The sequence below is a fragment of the Cydia strobilella genome, chromosome 15 (genome assembly GCF_947568885.1).
Source record: "Cydia strobilella chromosome 15, ilCydStro3.1, whole genome shotgun sequence".
Taxonomy (NCBI): domain Eukaryota; kingdom Metazoa; phylum Arthropoda; class Insecta; order Lepidoptera; family Tortricidae; genus Cydia; species Cydia strobilella.
Genome location: NC_086055.1, coordinates 15,924,823 through 15,942,530, shown reverse-complemented (window position 1 = coordinate 15,942,530; position 17,708 = coordinate 15,924,823). Strand labels below are relative to the sequence as shown.

At 34.8% G+C, this 17,708-nt stretch overlaps 1 protein-coding gene across 1 annotated transcript in view; it reads left to right on the top strand.

Annotated features, from left to right (window-relative positions):
- The first annotated feature begins 2,978 nt into the window (after positions 1-2,978).
- LOC134747665 (disheveled-associated activator of morphogenesis 1) overlaps positions 2,979-17,708 on the top strand; it is a 108,397-nt gene continuing 93,667 nt past the window's right edge. Inside the window, exons 1-2 of the mRNA XM_063682273.1 lie at positions 2,979-3,234; positions 10,552-10,681. Coding sequence (XP_063538343.1) covers positions 10,634-10,681 — 48 coding nt within the window. The 5' untranslated portion in view covers positions 2,979-3,234; positions 10,552-10,633. The remainder of the gene's footprint in view (positions 3,235-10,551; positions 10,682-17,708) is intronic.

The following is a 17,708-nucleotide window of genomic DNA, read 5'->3' as shown; positions in this document are numbered from 1 at the left end:
AGTTCTTGACTTTATCTTTAACAACATAGCTTCCGATACACGAATTATGACACTTCGCTCGATACAATTAATTCCCAAAGTAACCTCTAACTCGGACTTTTAATCCTACTTTACTCGGTTATTTATTATGCGATACTATAAACAAAAAAAGAAGAAAAAACAATCTTAACATAAATAGTAATTTCATAGCTTTAGAATTTCGATATTGTAAGGTAACTTTTTTAAAATAAATAAAAACCGACAAAATTCGATCAAAATTGACACTTGGCGCGTATGTTCTTTCCCGTTTTTTCTTGCAAAATGTGACAAAGACAGTGGCAAACCGATGGAATGGCCTTAAGTATATTGAAAAAAAAAAAAAATACATTGTATGTTTCGAAAGAAACTTGAAAACAACGAGCCGTTTAGAAATTTTCCCGGTTTTTTCAACGCTAGTTGTACCTAGCCTTTAATCAGTTAATACCTGTATAACCTGGCAATTTTCATCCAACAGTTGATTATTGCTGCTCGTCATTTTATTTGAAACCAATCACGAGTAATCCAACTATCTGACTCTTGAACGCTTGAAGTCAGTAATAAGTTTGATAATTTGAAGACGAATGAGAATCGCGTACCTAATATAATTTGCTTGGCTTGTTTATAATTTTAATAATTATACTTTTAGATAGCTATAAAAGTACAACTAAATCTCTGATATTTTTTTAATAATCTACTGACAGGTTTTGAACACCAATTGAGATAATGAGATAACTACACATCTCTTATATAAGGAATTTTACGATCACGAAATAATTATGCAATTTTTTGCATTGATAAGTGAATGTTGATGAATGTTTTGCTGCCTTCTGCCTTGTTTTACATATTTGCCAAAATCGTGTTATAAATTTTGAAACGGAGTCAAGTTTATGAAATCGAACATAATTATTTGCATTTTTTAATTCATTAATGCTCGTGATTAATGAATTAAAAATCATATCTCAATTTCGAAATTATTTCGCTACTGCTAAGAAATGTTCTATATACTCATGGATTAATTACTGGAAAAAGGTTTAATTACTGGATTAGGTACAGCACCTATAGTAATATCAAAATTAGTATTTAAACTTTTTTTTTCCGTTCCTCTAAATTTCTCCACGAGTGTATAGCTACTGGAGGCGTTTTATAAGTACCCCGTTGTAACCCGGAGACATGCACCTAAAATGTCTTAAATTAAGCAATCTCCCAATAAGCGGGGCCCGCCACTGATAGTTAATAAAACACATGTCTTTCGACGAGATTCGTAGAGAGATTTCATCGCGTTTAAAATTAACCGAGACCCAAATTGGGTGTTGACGGAAATGGCATCGAGTTGCTTCCTCATGCTCTGATCTTTAATAAGAAATAAGAATCACACCAACGTTTTAATCAACGATATAGCTTGTTAATTTCTACTGATTTTACTGATGAGTATAAGTTTAGACAATTCTTTCTAGAAACGGGATTACCTATGTAGGTTTACTAGACATTACAAACTGAAATAGATATCGTGTACGAGAGAAAAAGTGTTTAAATGATAAGAATGAAGATAGAATCAGCATCTTTTACATTTAGTACGGACCCCATTTCGCTGGATTTTTGTACCATTGAAATGGCGACAGAACACGGAAACCGTTTGCGACGCCCGGATGCTTCTTCGATTGAAGGGTAAAATTTATGTTTTAAGAATCATGGCCTGTCGTCATGTATGGATCAGTGAACGGCCCTAAAGGTGAATGACGGATGAAAGGATTGCATGTAGCGGAGATGATAATATTAAGATGGATGTTTGGCGTGACGAGAATGGATAAGGAATGAGTATAAGTATAAAGGGGGAGTTATGAGTATATAGGGGGAGTATATAAGGGAGGGGGGTTCTGATAGTTGCACCCAATAGTAGGAAAAGTAAGGGCTAATCGCCTAGCGTGGTACGGGCATGTGATGCGGAGGGATGTGGGAGGGATGCAAGTCATGTGACGAGAAAGGCATTACGAATGAATGTGGAAGGAAGTAAGAGGAAAGAAAAACCGAGGAAAAGGTTAATAGACTGTGTAGGAGATGATATGAAACGAACGCAAGTGAATGATCTATGGAAGAAAAAGATTCCCGTGAATGTGATTGTGATAAAGGGCAAGCGAATAATGATGAGGTACAGTAGGGGACAAATAAGAACTAGCTATCCGTGTGTCCATTGTGTGAATTGAGTAAATAAGCACGTGTTTCTGTATTTTGAACCACGGAGGAATGGGTATGTTCCATCCGTGATCGTTATCAGCTGACGTGTGAACACTGACTTATCATGATTGAAAGTCTTCTCGTGTTATCTCTGGTGTTTTAAATACCAAGATGAATATAATATTATGTTGTTAAGATTTAGGGTTATTAATGCCTAATGTTTGCGAATAAACCAACTTTTCAGCAGCAAATAGTTAGTGACGACCAAAGTACCCAAATTATCGTAATAACACCTTTGCTATACTTTTTACCATAAAAATAAGGATAGGTTCCGATATATGGGGCATTTTCTATGAAAAGGGACCTTATTGTCGATGGCGCTTACGCCGCACAGCGCCGCGCGGCATAGTATTTATATCAGAGCATCGTTAATAATGGCGTAAGCGCCATCGACAATAAGGTCCCTTTTTATAGAAAATACCACATATTTGGCCACTTTAGCCGTTACTATCTATTTGATGTATCTGTACTTGTCTACAGTAAAAGCAACCTATACAATCTTCAAGGCCTTGTAGTGTAATAAATATATAATTATATATATCTTGCATTTATAATATGCACCTTGTTTTCTTTCGCCCACATAATATTATTTCCCTGTAAGCGGCCAACAAATTACGTACTAACTACCAATGACATCGTGTTAAAAAGAAAACAATCTAATACCATGCTTTCATTGTTGACAGGTGGGTTTGCATTCACAACAAGCATCCGCAATAAACGATCGAGTACGGTACGTATGGTTTTCTACGACTATTTTCTCTGACACGCCGTGACATAGCTACCTACTTCGCGCACATTCGCCGCGCGCGCAGTCACCTGCAGACCGCCGTTGATCCCGCGCGTAAACAACCCAAGATGCCGCGCGCGCGCCTAACCGATCGATTCGAAATTTGAATTCTCGTTTTAGGCGTTTTTTGGAAGTGATTCGTGCCAGTGTTTTATAGTGGGTTTTGATGCATCGTGAAATACAGTGATTTGTTTATGGTAAATTTTGTATTTGTTTCCAAAAATTTTTGGAATAAAATTTCTCGATTGGCAAGGTAAAAGATACTTACTTTCAGCGAAGGATTTTCCGACACAACACACTTACTAGGTATTAAGGGTATTGTAACTAAACCTAATTTCAATATTCATCATTCAACTTTTCTGTTAATATCTATTTAGGCGTTTTCAGAAATCATTGTTGTTTCTTCAGATGTGCTAGTAGCGTAGTTTCCAATTAGTTGAAAAAATTCTCTGAAATTTCACGAAAATTTCACAGGAAATTCATTTTGGAAATGGAAAATTAAGATTCCTATATATGATATGAGGTTCCGAAAAATTTGCCTGGGAATTTTGAAAATTTCGGTACATTAGAAGTAGGTTCACATATTTTTCGGATACCAAGAAATTTTGGGTCGTTTCTACCACAGCGATTCCTGAAAAGTCCTATTTATCTTGCACATATGATTTACACAATACAATGTAAAGGTTGCAATGTACATTGTACAGAGTACTGATGGATGCAACATGTGCAATAGAGCCCTAATTAACTCATAACGCTTGCGAACTACCCTCATTTTGTCCGCACATGAGGTAATAACCTGTCACCTATTCACACGGTGAGATAACTAATAATGGCTCCGTGTGCATCAATTAGTCTTTATTAGTTTCCATATTGTTCTCGTTTGTGGAGAGGAATTCCTGTTTTGCACATGAAAATAACGTTTATTAAGTTTACTACTCTTACGGAAATACGTTGTTTAAAGAAACATGTTTTTCTTTTGGGGGTACTTTTTCAGTAGCTTAGTTAAAAAAAACTTTGTAGAAGTAAATTTTAAATGATGTTTACTAAAGTCATTAAACAATAGGATTGCGACGTGTTAACCTATTGATACGATTAGGTCGTCATTATACCGCAGACTTTATCCGTGTATAATTTGTTGATCGCACTTTTATGAAAAATGTCACTCATTTCAACACACTTTTTTACACAGTCTTATAAGTTCATTCGTTATATCTCTTAGTGTCTAATTTCACCCAAACCCGTTTAGTCATTTTTTTGTGATTGAATGATATCTTTCTAAACATTAGGGGAGGTTAAGGTAAAGTGTATGACTTCCAATTTTAATTGACGTAAGCTACTAACCTACTAACCAATTACAGTAAGGGCCACTTGCAAAATTCACTAACCCGGGGTTAACCGGTTAAACCTGGAGTTACCATGGTTACCAGTACAATTTGTCAGTGGGTTAACGGTTTAAACGGTTAACCCCGGGTTAGTGGGATGGTGCAAGTGGCGCTAACACGAGTAATTTTACAATATCAACAATCAATCTTAAAATTTTACTTCTTTTAGTAAAGTCTGCTTACATCTCACAAATAAAGGGGCCCACTGACTATCAGTCCGCCGGACGATATCGGCCTGTCAGTTAGAACAAAAATTTGACAATTCTGAACAACTGACAGGCCGATATCGTCCGGCGAACTGATAGTCAGTGGGCCCCTTTAGACAACATCTTCACTGTTGATAATGTTTATCAAATTATCACAGATGACAATAAGAAGAATTTATCAGATAGTGTAATGTTTACAGACGAATGGAATTCGTTTCACACTTGACTAGGACTATTATTGACTGTTAGGAGGAATCTTTATTATCAAACAAACAAACAAGCATCTCATTCATACGCGTGTATACATGGTCTAACATTCTCATCCGATAGAAGATAGAATGTAAATAAAATCATCACCATTATAAACTGCAATAGATCATATATTAAAGTAAAACCAACCACATATTTAATATATGACATCTATTTCAGTTTGTAATTTATATATAGTACCAAAGATTGTGAGTGATTACTTTAAAAAAAACACAAAAATAAAAATAATTGGATTTGTTCCCAAAGTTGACCATCATAATTATCAATCGAAATACGTGTCACTAATGCGCTCTTATAAATGGAATAAATTAATTTTAACTTTATTGACATTTAATTAAAATTTGAGATATTTGCACTTAACATAATTGATCTCAGGGAACCTTGTTAAAGATACATAGCGGCACTTTAAAAAAATATGAATATGTACAGACCATACTAGGTAGGCCTCCAACGAGATGGAGCGACGACCTGGTGAAGGTCGCGGGAATTCGGTGGATGCGAGCGGCACAGGATCGGTCGGAGTGGCGAGTCTTGGGGGAGGCCTATGTCCAGCAGTGGACGTCTATCGGCTGACATGATGATGATGATGATACTAGGCTTGAATACGTAGGTTATACTGAAATCTTTACTATGAAGCCAACCTAGCAAACGCAACAAAAATCGGGCAATTTGCAATTTCGGGGTGAGTTCCATAGTTAAAGTTGTTCAGCGTGACAATTCTTATATACATTTTTATAAGCCAAGCCCTTCTGTATTTAAGAAATCGACAACTACTTATATCTTGACTTCGACGTAGCCCCATTGTGGCCTAGGTTGGCATTTATACAATACATAGACTTAAAATACAAACCATGTAAAACAATGACCCGTAACTCACCCATCGTAAGTAGGGTTGCCATATGGAAGAATTAAATGTCCTGATAAAAATCCTGATATCACCCTAAAAATCCTGACATTTCTTGTAACAGAGATTTGGCGTAGCTTGAACGCAGCCCCGGCAGCGGGCTGCGCTCTTTTTAGATTTAGATTTATTTATTTCGGGATAAAAACTACACTATAAATTTGCATCAATGTCAAAATGGTCTTCTTGTCATGATCGTCAAACATTACATATTAAAAAATATAAAATAAATTAAAATAATTTTCTCCCAATAAGAATCGTCATATAAGTATGTATTAACAAAATCATTTCAAAAATTGATGTCAAAGCAATTTAGAGTACAGAGGACTCATTTATGAGGCTATTCCTATAAATCCTGACACTCGCCAAGTCCGGCCGCAATCCGGACAAAGGGTCAAAAATCCTGACATGTCCGGACAAATCCTGACGCATGGCAACCCTAATCGTAAGTAACTTATCCCAACCTTTCCACAGGCATTCGCTTGCAACACTCCGACGCACGCTAACACGAGAACACGACCCCTCACTTACCGTATCTGTGCAATGTGCATCTGTCATAATTTCACGTTTCATTGTTGCAAATTGCACTGATACCTCGCCTGTTGGTTACGCGGTTTGGTTGTGAAAGGACCTAACACATATGGTTTTTTTTTTTTTTAAAGTATGGTACATTTTAAACTTATACTAGGTTCGCCAAACTTGCGTTTAACGGCGAAATATGGGCTATTAGATATTTAAAGTTGTACGCTACTTTTAAATATATGGACATTTTTATGTTATTTGACTTATTTCTACTTAGACTCATGACTTTAATAGGAGAAAAAAGTGTCCCAAGATTTTTATTTCTATTCCGTTAGCATTTTTCATAGAAAAATGACTTTTTACTTTTTATTAAATGACTTTTTACTTTTTAAATTTCAATGAATTTTTTTTGTACGACGGTAACGGAATGAATGGAGGGATAAAAAAATGTGTGGAAGATTTGTGACACTTTCTCCTATGAAGATCAGAAGTGCTTTTGATTAGAGTAGAACCAGCAAAACATTTCCGAAATTTGATAAAAAGTATAGGGTATGACTTGCAATAAAATGGCTCGGTTGTTTTTAAATAACTTTCCATTTTATTGAAAATAATTAATTTATTGTTCATTACTTTTGTTAGTTGAGGTATTCCTCGAGTAATACCTATACCTACCTCAAATGTCTCAAAATGTTGTTATGGAAAAAAGAAATGACACACCAAGTAAATCGTGGATGAATTGTTACATTTGCAAATTACTTTATTTAGGTACCTAGTTTTGGACATATTTCGCAGGTCAACATCTCTATGTATCTGTCTACGTAAAATGTTGTTTCGGAATTTAATTTAGCTGATTAAAATATTCTATGTAGATTTGTATGCATGTTACGACTAAATCGTTACAGAAATTATCGTTGATGAATGATTTGGTCTCGGTAGTGCAACGCCAACGGAATTACGAAATCGTATTTCATTTAAACAAGCAATCAAAATACATTCTGTACCGCAGATGAGCATTAAGCGCACTTGCTCAACAAATTAAATTCCACTTAGTATTCCCAATCAGAACCTGATTGGATCTCAATCAAAATCTGACAAAGATTATAAAGCAGTTACGTTACACAAGCATTACCAACCAAGGGCTCAGCACAATTTCACTGGCCATCTTCTCGCGCCCGGCGCCATATTGCGTAATAGACAAGTTTTTTTTTCTTTCCCGGCCGAGCACGCGCTCAGCGTTTTCAGCCGAAATTATCGGGAACGTCGAACCCAGAACGTTGGTTTCAGAACGCATCGGGCATTGTTTTCGTGCCGCGTTTTGTTTATGCTTTAGTTACGTCAGTCAAAATAAATGCTGTTCTGCTTTACGATCTTTTTGTTCAAAATATGACAACGTTTAGTATTACATACAGTTTCTAAACTTGGAAGAAACGAAGTTATTATTTCCTGAAATAGACATGATAAATTGAACTGGAGTGAAATTGAATTTACAAACAAGTTGATTTGCATCTCAGTTTGCTCCGAACTTAGTATGGTAAATTGGCCGTAAATACAAAATGCAGGTTTAGCGCTAACAAGAATTTAATATATTGCCGTAAGCCTAGGCACCAATTACATTTTATTACATGTTAACCACAGAATAAAATAAGGAAGTACAAAGTTACTCGCAATTAAATTTTAATTTTATGCAAAATGAAATCCCCACCGTTTAGTTTCTGCATTATCATCATTACTCAGTGAAAATGTTTTCTATAGGAGGTTGTTAGATAAGTTACAAAAGTTTTCCTTTGATTATAAAATTCATGACGCACGTACTTTAATATTCCTCAGGTGAAAGCAGACCTGATCAAATACTGTTATGTCTGTTATCAATTTGAAAATGATTTGTCCAAAAGGCATGAAATTGCTCAGTGTGCGCGCAGAAGTTCTTTCAATTGACAATTGTGTCTTGTTCGCTTTAGTAAAGAGGTAAAACGATGAAAACCAATTTCACGGAGTTGACAAGTATATTGCGTATAAAGCGTATTACGTAATTTTCATTCATAAGCATTGTATCACGTCACGAGCAAGGTAACAGGAATGTTTTGCTGTAATTCCTTGCAGAATCCAGAAGTCTCAAGATGTGTAACTTGAGTAATAAACCCCGATTTTTTTAATAAGTCAGCCCGCTCAAGAAATTTAAAGGTACATTTCAAATTCTTGAGACTGTATCAAGTCTTTTAAACCCTTCGTCTGATTTCTTGCAGCAATTATTTAAGAAGAAACTGTAACGGGGTAAAACAACCCTTTTAATTAAAGTTCCGTTGGGATTTAGTCTATTTTGAAAACGAAACAAATTAAAATATTAAGATAAAATCGCCTAACAACACTCATTTTACACATTCTGTCATAAGTATTAAGAGCATTAAGGGATTAACAAAAACCGCACAAGATCAATAATATGATTAAGGATATGAAAAAAACACCTTCACACAAAAACAATCACGGCCAGTGATCTAAAAACAAATACCAAGAGTAACCGAGTATAGGAATGCAATAATTTCACTGTTACGCGCCCCATACATATTCATACCGATGCGGTAAGCGTTTTGGGCTCAGCATTAAAACAAGTAAAAAAATTGCGTCAACTTAGCTAAACTGCCGAATTATACTATTAAACGTTACGGTTTCTCTCGTGCCTAATAGGTGATATTTGCATATTAAATTGTGTTGGGCGTAGTACCGTTAACGATTAATATAGATTCATAATTGTGTGTTTGAGACAGTTTTTCAAATTGTTTGCTAATTTAATTTCACTTATAAGCGTTTACTGTTGAAGAAAATATCATAAGTGCTGATAAAATCAATACTAACTAATTAAATTTGCATAAACTTACGACGATATGACAAATGCATATTTGGACTGTGCCACTTAATGAGATTATAAACGAAAACGACTGGTGGGACGACTAGCAAATCCTAATCGACTACATTTAAAGATAAGGCATCTTTTGTTTTGATGAAAAACATGCTTGATGTACCTACTTTTCTGTTTTCAACTGTATTTTTTTTGGACTTGTCATATGATACTTAATTATGATCATATTTGTGCTAGCCTTCTAGCTATTGGGATATCACTATTATCACTGACTCAATTATTGATCAATATAAAAAGAATGGACCTTGCAAAATATGCAGGTATAGTGTTGCAGACTCATAATTGAAAATTATAACTAGTTAATGGAAATTGTGTGTGATATTGATCTGACTGGCGAGGGCACTTAGCAGAGGTTGCGACACCCTCAATATGCACTAATTATAACCGTACGGTTGACTAATTTGATCGCTATCCATTTGCTATTGCAATAAAGTTATTGCTTGGCTAGAAAAATAATTATATTGTGTATAGTGCTGCGGGGGTCATTGACACATCACAATCAACTTTTTTATTTCTATTTGAAATCCCTAAAAAAAACGAACTGAATTTTGTGATTTTTTTTTTCATTATATCTGCTAGTGATGGATTATTTATGCAAACGGAGTGTTTTTAGGTTTGTTCAGAAACGCAATTTCTCGAAAATATTTCCCCAAACGTGACTTAGGAATGAAGGGAGTGAAAGCTCGTATGAAAAACAAGATTACTGTGATACAGTCACGAGGCACGAGCTAATCATAACCAAGGAAACGTATAATTAATAAGTGTATCGGCAGCTCGGCGACGTTATTCCGCCAAAGCATATTAAAATTAAATTACCCACTGACAGCTTGATAAATTCACGCAAATTAGCAGAACCCGACCAAAGGTATCATTTATCCAATCACCAAGTTGCTCGACTTTGCAAAGGCTAATGAATCGAATTACTTAATCTTATCTGTTCCGCTTTCGATTTTAATTGTTAATAATAGAATAGCGGGATCATCGTTACATAGTTTACTGTTATTCGTATTACGTTGTTCTGTAACTTACTATTGTTCAACGAATCGAGTTGCTGTTACCTTATTAAGCTTAACTTTAGCACCTTCTTTTTATTTTGCAGTCAACTAAGCATTTAAGCATTAAACTTTTGGTAAGTAGTTGGGATGACCATGCTGAAATTTTAATGCTTGATTTTTTTTTCGAATTAGTATTTACTGTCTGTCTCATTAATCTTCATAAGTAAGCATCTTTTCCTTATCAACTTCAGATATATGTATGCGGATTTAAATCTCCAAACTGTATTTTACGACATCAAGAATAAAGTATTGTTTTATTTCCAGTGAACTTTAGTTAATAGATTTGACAAACCCAGTGATGAAGATGTGATAGTAACCACACCGGACTAAATAAGAGATCGACAAAATGTGCAGCAAGGACCAGATTAACCATATACTCGGGAAGATCAATGTGGTAAGTTTATAGTTAAGTTATGATTCAAGGATTAAGGATGTTATATTTTAATTACATTGTTTACGAAATATGGTTGGCTTGGTATATTTTTATCACTTTGTTACGAAAAAATAATTATATTCGTTTATGTTAATCGTAGCTAACGGCCCTTGTAAGATAAATCTGACTGATAATGCCATTATATTACACACATATATTTATTTGTATGAATTACAAAATGGTAAATGGTTGTTAATGGTAATGTTTAAATGCAATAACTGATTTATGACGTACCATGTCACAGAATATTGAGTAACAAACAAAAACAAATGACGTGCTCCATCAAATACAAGGAGCATTGAACTGAACAAAATGTAATTTAATTTGTAAACAAATGCTGCTAATTGTTTAACTGCGCGAATGCTAACAACAAAAGGCGAGGTTACAGGACGAGTTAAGAAAAATGCTTATAGAAAAGAAACCGACCCTAAGCGATTTTAGAAGGACATTATGCGGCATTGACCTTTTCGTGAAAATACAAAATTCTACGCTCCGAGGCACGTTGAAAAATTAATGAAAGATCTGGGCCCTAGGGTAGAACGAAATCTGAAATGGGTGCTCGCAGTTGTGCCCTAAGCACAGGGTAAATAACCTTTTATTACTGCCCGGTCAATCCTCCCATTACAGACACGTTACAGATGTTTAGATAAGCTAAAATTTTGCAGATGGCTCTAGGTTTCACAATGTTCGTGATTGTATTTTAAAAAGGCAAAATTGACCTTTACGATTTCTATTAAGCAACGGTAGCTGAAACTCTAAATGCTTATAATCAATTAACAATAGATAAACAAATACGCAATCTCATTGTTGTTGTGAGACAATATACAGAAAAAAGATCAGAAATAAATTAATGTGCAATATCTTATTAGTATAGGTTGTTAACAGCCGTGACTATCTTAAGGCTTCTTTGATGGTACATTAAATCATTAACTGTCGATTAAATCTTCGCCATCAAGGTGAAACTGTGAAGAGTTATCGGTCGAAACATTGAACTGTTTAAAGATGTCAATAGCAGTATAATTAAGAACATGTAACGAATACTTTCAACGTTTTTTGAAAACCGTGACAAACAGAAATTAATCCAATGTTGTATTATTAGTGAAAGAAGAAACTGGTCTAACCTACTTACAAAATTTGCTTCGTAACTTCTCAGTATACATGTTTATAATCTAAAATGTTTCTTTCAGCTCTCGTTCTCGATGACAGTTCACTTTCCACTTGAACGTAAAGTAGTACTTATTAATCCCACGACCGACGATATCTTCGTGTTAATGTTAGGCCAATAACACATGATCGGCCGTGATTCAGAGTAAATCGGAGTTTCTACAAATGTTAAAGCGTCTTGCAAAGTAACGTTCCTATTTTAAATGTATGAAAATATTTACATGTGTTTTTTAGTGTGTGAAAAATATTTATAAATTTAATTGACCTTTGATTAAATCTCGTCTTCCTTTCACTGGTTTCTATTTAGTTTGCAATTTTGACTCATGGCGGTTCTTGCTTAAAACAATTAAATGTAATTGTTACTGTAGGCGTTCCGTCAAATAAACGTAAATAATATTAAGTACCAGTTGCATCATCCGCACTTGACAGACTGATCAACGTCACCCGGAGCGCCGCGGCGGTTTACTATGAAACTTTCCATACAATAAAATTTAGCGAACTCTTTAACGATGACAAACAGTTTGGTGCAACCGACCTTAAGTCTTGACATAAGTTTTAAAGTGTTACATGTTTATAACTGTACATTGATGTGTGTGGCCAGATTAGGTGCTCGATCAAGTCCAATAGCTTTAGGCTTTGTCCAAAATGGTTTTGCAGTTCTAATTAAATTACGTAAATTGCTAACGGCTTTTCTGAATAGACCGTTTATTGGTGATAACATCTTAATGCGTAAATAGATAAAACATTTGTCTTCATACTTTTTTGGTTGTTTTGATGGTGCCAATTAATGGCGATAGTATATCTAAGGGTGCAATCACTTTGGATCATTGATGCGGTCGTCTGATCAAAATATAAAGGTACCAGGCAACCGATATGGTTTTAATGCGGCCAAAGGAACGACCCAGTGTGATTGCACCATTTGATTGTCTTGTATAGGAAATATGTGGATAAGGATAGTAAGCTACGTCTAAAATTTTATACTGGTTGTACGATTATTCACCACTAACAAAATAAATCCTTAAAAGTATATCATCGCATTGGGTTAAATAGTAGAGGTAGTTGCAAAATATTTAGGAAGCAACTTGATACTTATCTTTCCTAACCTTGTATATTAATTCCACTTGCTTTGTGATTTCTGCTGTAAGATTTTTAATAAACAAATTTTATTGTGCTTCAAGTTACAGTGATTGATCGCGGTCGTTATGTCACGCTCGACCTTTGCGGTTTTAACATGTTCTGCATTCCGTCTTGTCTGATCAGTGTCAGTTCTAACCCTCACGCCATTCTTCAAAATACAACCTTATTACTCTTGTAATACAGTTCATGGCTTCTTTGGAAATCCGCGTGCATTGGCTTGGAACAGCGACCACAAATGCTCTGACGCATAAGCGTAGTTATACGGTGTTTTTATAATTACAGGGTGCATTATCCCGTTTGGGGTCTTGCGTTTTAGTGTTTAGAGGTTCTCTTGATCGATTTAGTTTAAAAATATAAATTAAATTCTATGTTTTATTTTATTTTGAGGTGTAATTTGTTGTTGGCAACTCCAACAGAAGTATTCATGTTTTCATCATAAATTAATTATTTTCACCCATTGAGGCTTACTATTTGTTCGTTTTCGTAATCTCTGTCCTATAGCTCTAACGTAGAACATACAATTTAATTTAAATAAAGAACTATTTGACCACCAAGCTGATGTTATTCTTCGAACTACAAAACTGCATAATTCCCTGCGGTGCCCCCCTGAATATTTGTCATTTTTGGTGTAACTGTGATTTTACTGTTAATCATTATGCTGATTGATGTTCACCGTGAAAGCTTATGTAACCTGTGTAATTTGCAGTGCCATCTTCAATAGACAAGAATTACGTTAATGACAAGCAGAATCGTGCGGCGAATACTCTCGTTTCTTGCGTGTTGTTACTACATTGTTCTTGTACAGATTATATAGTTCATCTTCTTCTAACATCACTCTTATTACCTAAGCTTTAAGGTCTTCTTTAGTATGTATGAAAGATTTTATAGTACACCACAATAGATCTGTTACGCAGCTTCCGAATGGGGGATTGTGATTGCATTTAAACAGCTGCCGAAATTAGATTTATGAGGATGAGGTGCAGAGAGATGTTGGTGTTGTTCTGGAAAGGTTATTGGCCTTTCTTGTTTGGGATAAGCATAGAATACAACATAAGTTCCAAGAAAAATGTAAATTAAAATAATTGTTTCGCCCTAAAATTATATCAATGATATGCTGGGGCCTCGAGGAAAAATATCTTCCGTTGTTTATAATTATTGTTTATTATATGCTTCATGGAAAGGTACAAACATAAATGCATATAAGTAACAGTTCCAATATACACCATATACCAGAGGCCATTTAGAGGATTGAGTATACTGAAAGTAAAGGAATTTAATTATTTGGGGTTATAAATATGTGAATTTGCTGCTAGCGCTTTGTCCTGCGAATAAAGTAAAAAAAATATGGCCGATTTACTACCGAATCATTAATTCTGTATCTACTAAAACGTCTTGCTCTTATACCAATTTTGAACTTACTAAAATAACAGGACGCCTGGACAAATTAGGGGACTCGAATTGTTATTTTAGTATCTGTGATAAAAATGGTTTATTTTATTAAAAGGAATTTACTAGGAAATAATGGATCATTGCAAGATTTACTGGGCGCCATTTTACCGTCACTCGTTTTGAAGTCAGTGATCAGATAGTGCAGTTGTGGGATGGGTCGTTAATTCCAGATCACGACTGCTTTGATTATGTTGCGATAATTCACTGTGAAAACTGTTGTTCGCAAAAATATGAAGAGATCTGTAAACGATGACTGTCCATTCTTACCAGTACATTTTGTACCAGAGCCTTTGAATAAAAAAAAAATGTGATCGGTAATTGAACATTTCTAATGAACAATTTCAAAGACGCCTAGTCTTACTAAGATGGCATATAGTCGAGAAATTGGGACGGGTACCGCCGTGGCGAGGTGGCCTAGGGGTTCATGGCATTAGCCGCGATAGCTAAAGACCTCGAGTCCGGCCTTCACCACTGGAGGGCTTCGTCACTTTTTCTTTAATATATGACATTTATTACAGTTTTTTTTCATTTCTAATGAATTAACTTTTTTTAAAGTAAACACAGTAGACGTCACCATTACAATGGTTAATATACTAGCGATCAGCAAATTTGTTTAACCCGAATACTGTTTACCATTTTTTTACAGATATAAAGACTAAATAAACAAAGATGTTTGTACAAAAAATTAGTCACCTCAACGAAGTTATTGTTTAACTGTCATATAAATAATCGAAGACAATACATAAATGAAATCAATCGATACGGCTCATGGAGCAAATCGCGAGTAATGTGAAGTCATCGACAGCCTGTGATTTATAAACATCAACAACGATAAAGATCTGAAAGTACTACAATTAGTAATGTTGGTTTGCTATTCCGCCAATAACGTACTAGAAATACTAGACAATTAGTGGCAAGCCGTTATACTACTTGCGTATTTTTGCATGTAATTAACGTTCTTAATCTATCACCGTAAAATACACGCCATACGTTATATTTGGCGAGATAGCGAATAGAATATTATTGAAGTTAATACAATAATCGTCCAGCCTGGGATGGGCATCTGATGCGGAGGGATGAAAGTAATGTGACGAGAAAGATTAGGAATTAATATGTATTTAAGAGTAAAGGCAAGCAATTAAGTTAGGTTGACAATTTGAGAGATGATATGATAAGAAAGAATGTGAATGATGAGATGACGGCTGACGAAGAAGTATTGAAGAAAAAAGAATTGCTGTGCTGTCTCCAAGTGGATGGGAGACGGACAAGCGAATATAATGATGGACTTACGTAAGGTAACGCCTGAATGAACTATCGGAAAGCGCATTAGGCAAATATAAAATTTAAAGGAAATTCAAGTGGCTTACATTATACCAGGATGCTTCCAGATTTAAGACGTAGATTTGAATGTAACAAGAACATTTATTTATGCTAAGTCCGTCAAGCCTTTTTAAGAAATATAATTAACCTGCTTAGTTGCTTGCTCTGCTCTGTTACATGACATATACACTTGATGAAATACTACTGACTTCTGCTGTAATTAATGTTTTCTTGACATTGAGCTAAAATTAGACCCCTTTTTAAGAACTAAATGCGATCTTTGCTATTACAGTATCCTCATTCGTAAAATGAATTTGCGTAAAATACTTTACATACTCAAGGCACCTTACCATTGACGATGTTTTTAACCAACTTTAAACCAAATTGCACAGAGATAAGGTTTTTCACTGGTCAGTGACTCGTATGATCGACGTTTTAATGAATGCCCCAATTAGCCGCCAGTTACGTTAACCTTCGTTATGGATAGTTTTATTGTAATATTTCCACTTAGGTGCTTTGAGATTTGGTTATACCGGCTGTGTCTAAAACTCAAGATGATAACATTGATAACCCAGGGAGTGTTAGAACATAAAATATCGTTTTAACGTCAGCGATTATTGGATTTTATGGTTTTAGTCTAAGGTCTAAGATATTTTCTTGTTTCTTTGTGTAGCTGAAGATTCCCCAAATCATATACTAAGTACTTATTTGAATCCTCTTATATATATCTTGCATATCATTACGAGGTAGATGTTTTTAGAACATTGATTTGAAGAATTTCACTGGTTTATTATAGTAATCATTTGAGATATCTTCTGAGCTGCTCTATCAGTCCCAGACGTAATAGTTGGTGTTAAGAACAACCGCTATATCCATTAGCTTTGTAAATAAGATAAAACGTAACTTGATAGATATATGAAGTAATACAGCATAATAGATCGTTCTGACCTCTATTGTGCAGGTGTATTTTTACATGCTTCGTTAATTTGTGTATGTATTGAGGTTTCTCTTAGTGTAATAAATCATTGATACGAGTGTCATTGACCAATCCATTCGCAAGTCCTCGTGTGCATAATAAACTTTTTTGTATATATGTATATATATATATATATATATATATATATATATATATATATGCCGTCGTTTGTATTTTAGATATCAATATCGCCATCAGTGTCATCACCAATGACCACCGCATTCCAATAAATAAGGTTTGCTACTCTAGTGTGTTTGTTATTTATTGTTATAGTAAAATTATGAAAATATATCTTTTCAGGTATATTAATTAATATGGCTGAAGTGTTATTAAATTTGAAAGTGTTTATTTTTACAACTTTCGTGAATTTACGAGCATGTTTGACTAAAATGTACTTATTTTTATAATTTGTCATTTACAGGTATATACGTACAGTCAAGGGCATAAATATATATACATTCCCAAAGTTTAAAAAATATTTGTACGCTCCCTTGTACCTTAGACAATGAAGTCGTGTTCACATATTTTTGAGCCATTTGTCTGGATCGATATTTTTGCCTTCGACTGTACCACATAGTAATATTGTCAATATACTCGATATAATCCGTTTTCATAGTTTTATTTCATGTACCACATAGTGTTCAATTGTTCATAAACCCGCGTGTAACAACAACGCTTATTCCATCCACAATGAGGCAACTGCTGCAGTTTTGAAACGGTGCACAAGCTAATGGTGAAAAATTCGCAATTATCCAGCTACGCGTTGCGAAGGCCTGTCTCAACTTTTGTGCAAACGCACAACAAAACAATAGGACTATTCCGTCCAGTTGCAGGATTCGTTTTGAAAATTTTCTTTTGATAGATGCATGTGGTTTCTATTGTATTCTAATAAGTATTTTCTTACATACAACCTAGGGCAGTAAAGTAAGAAATGTCTGTTTC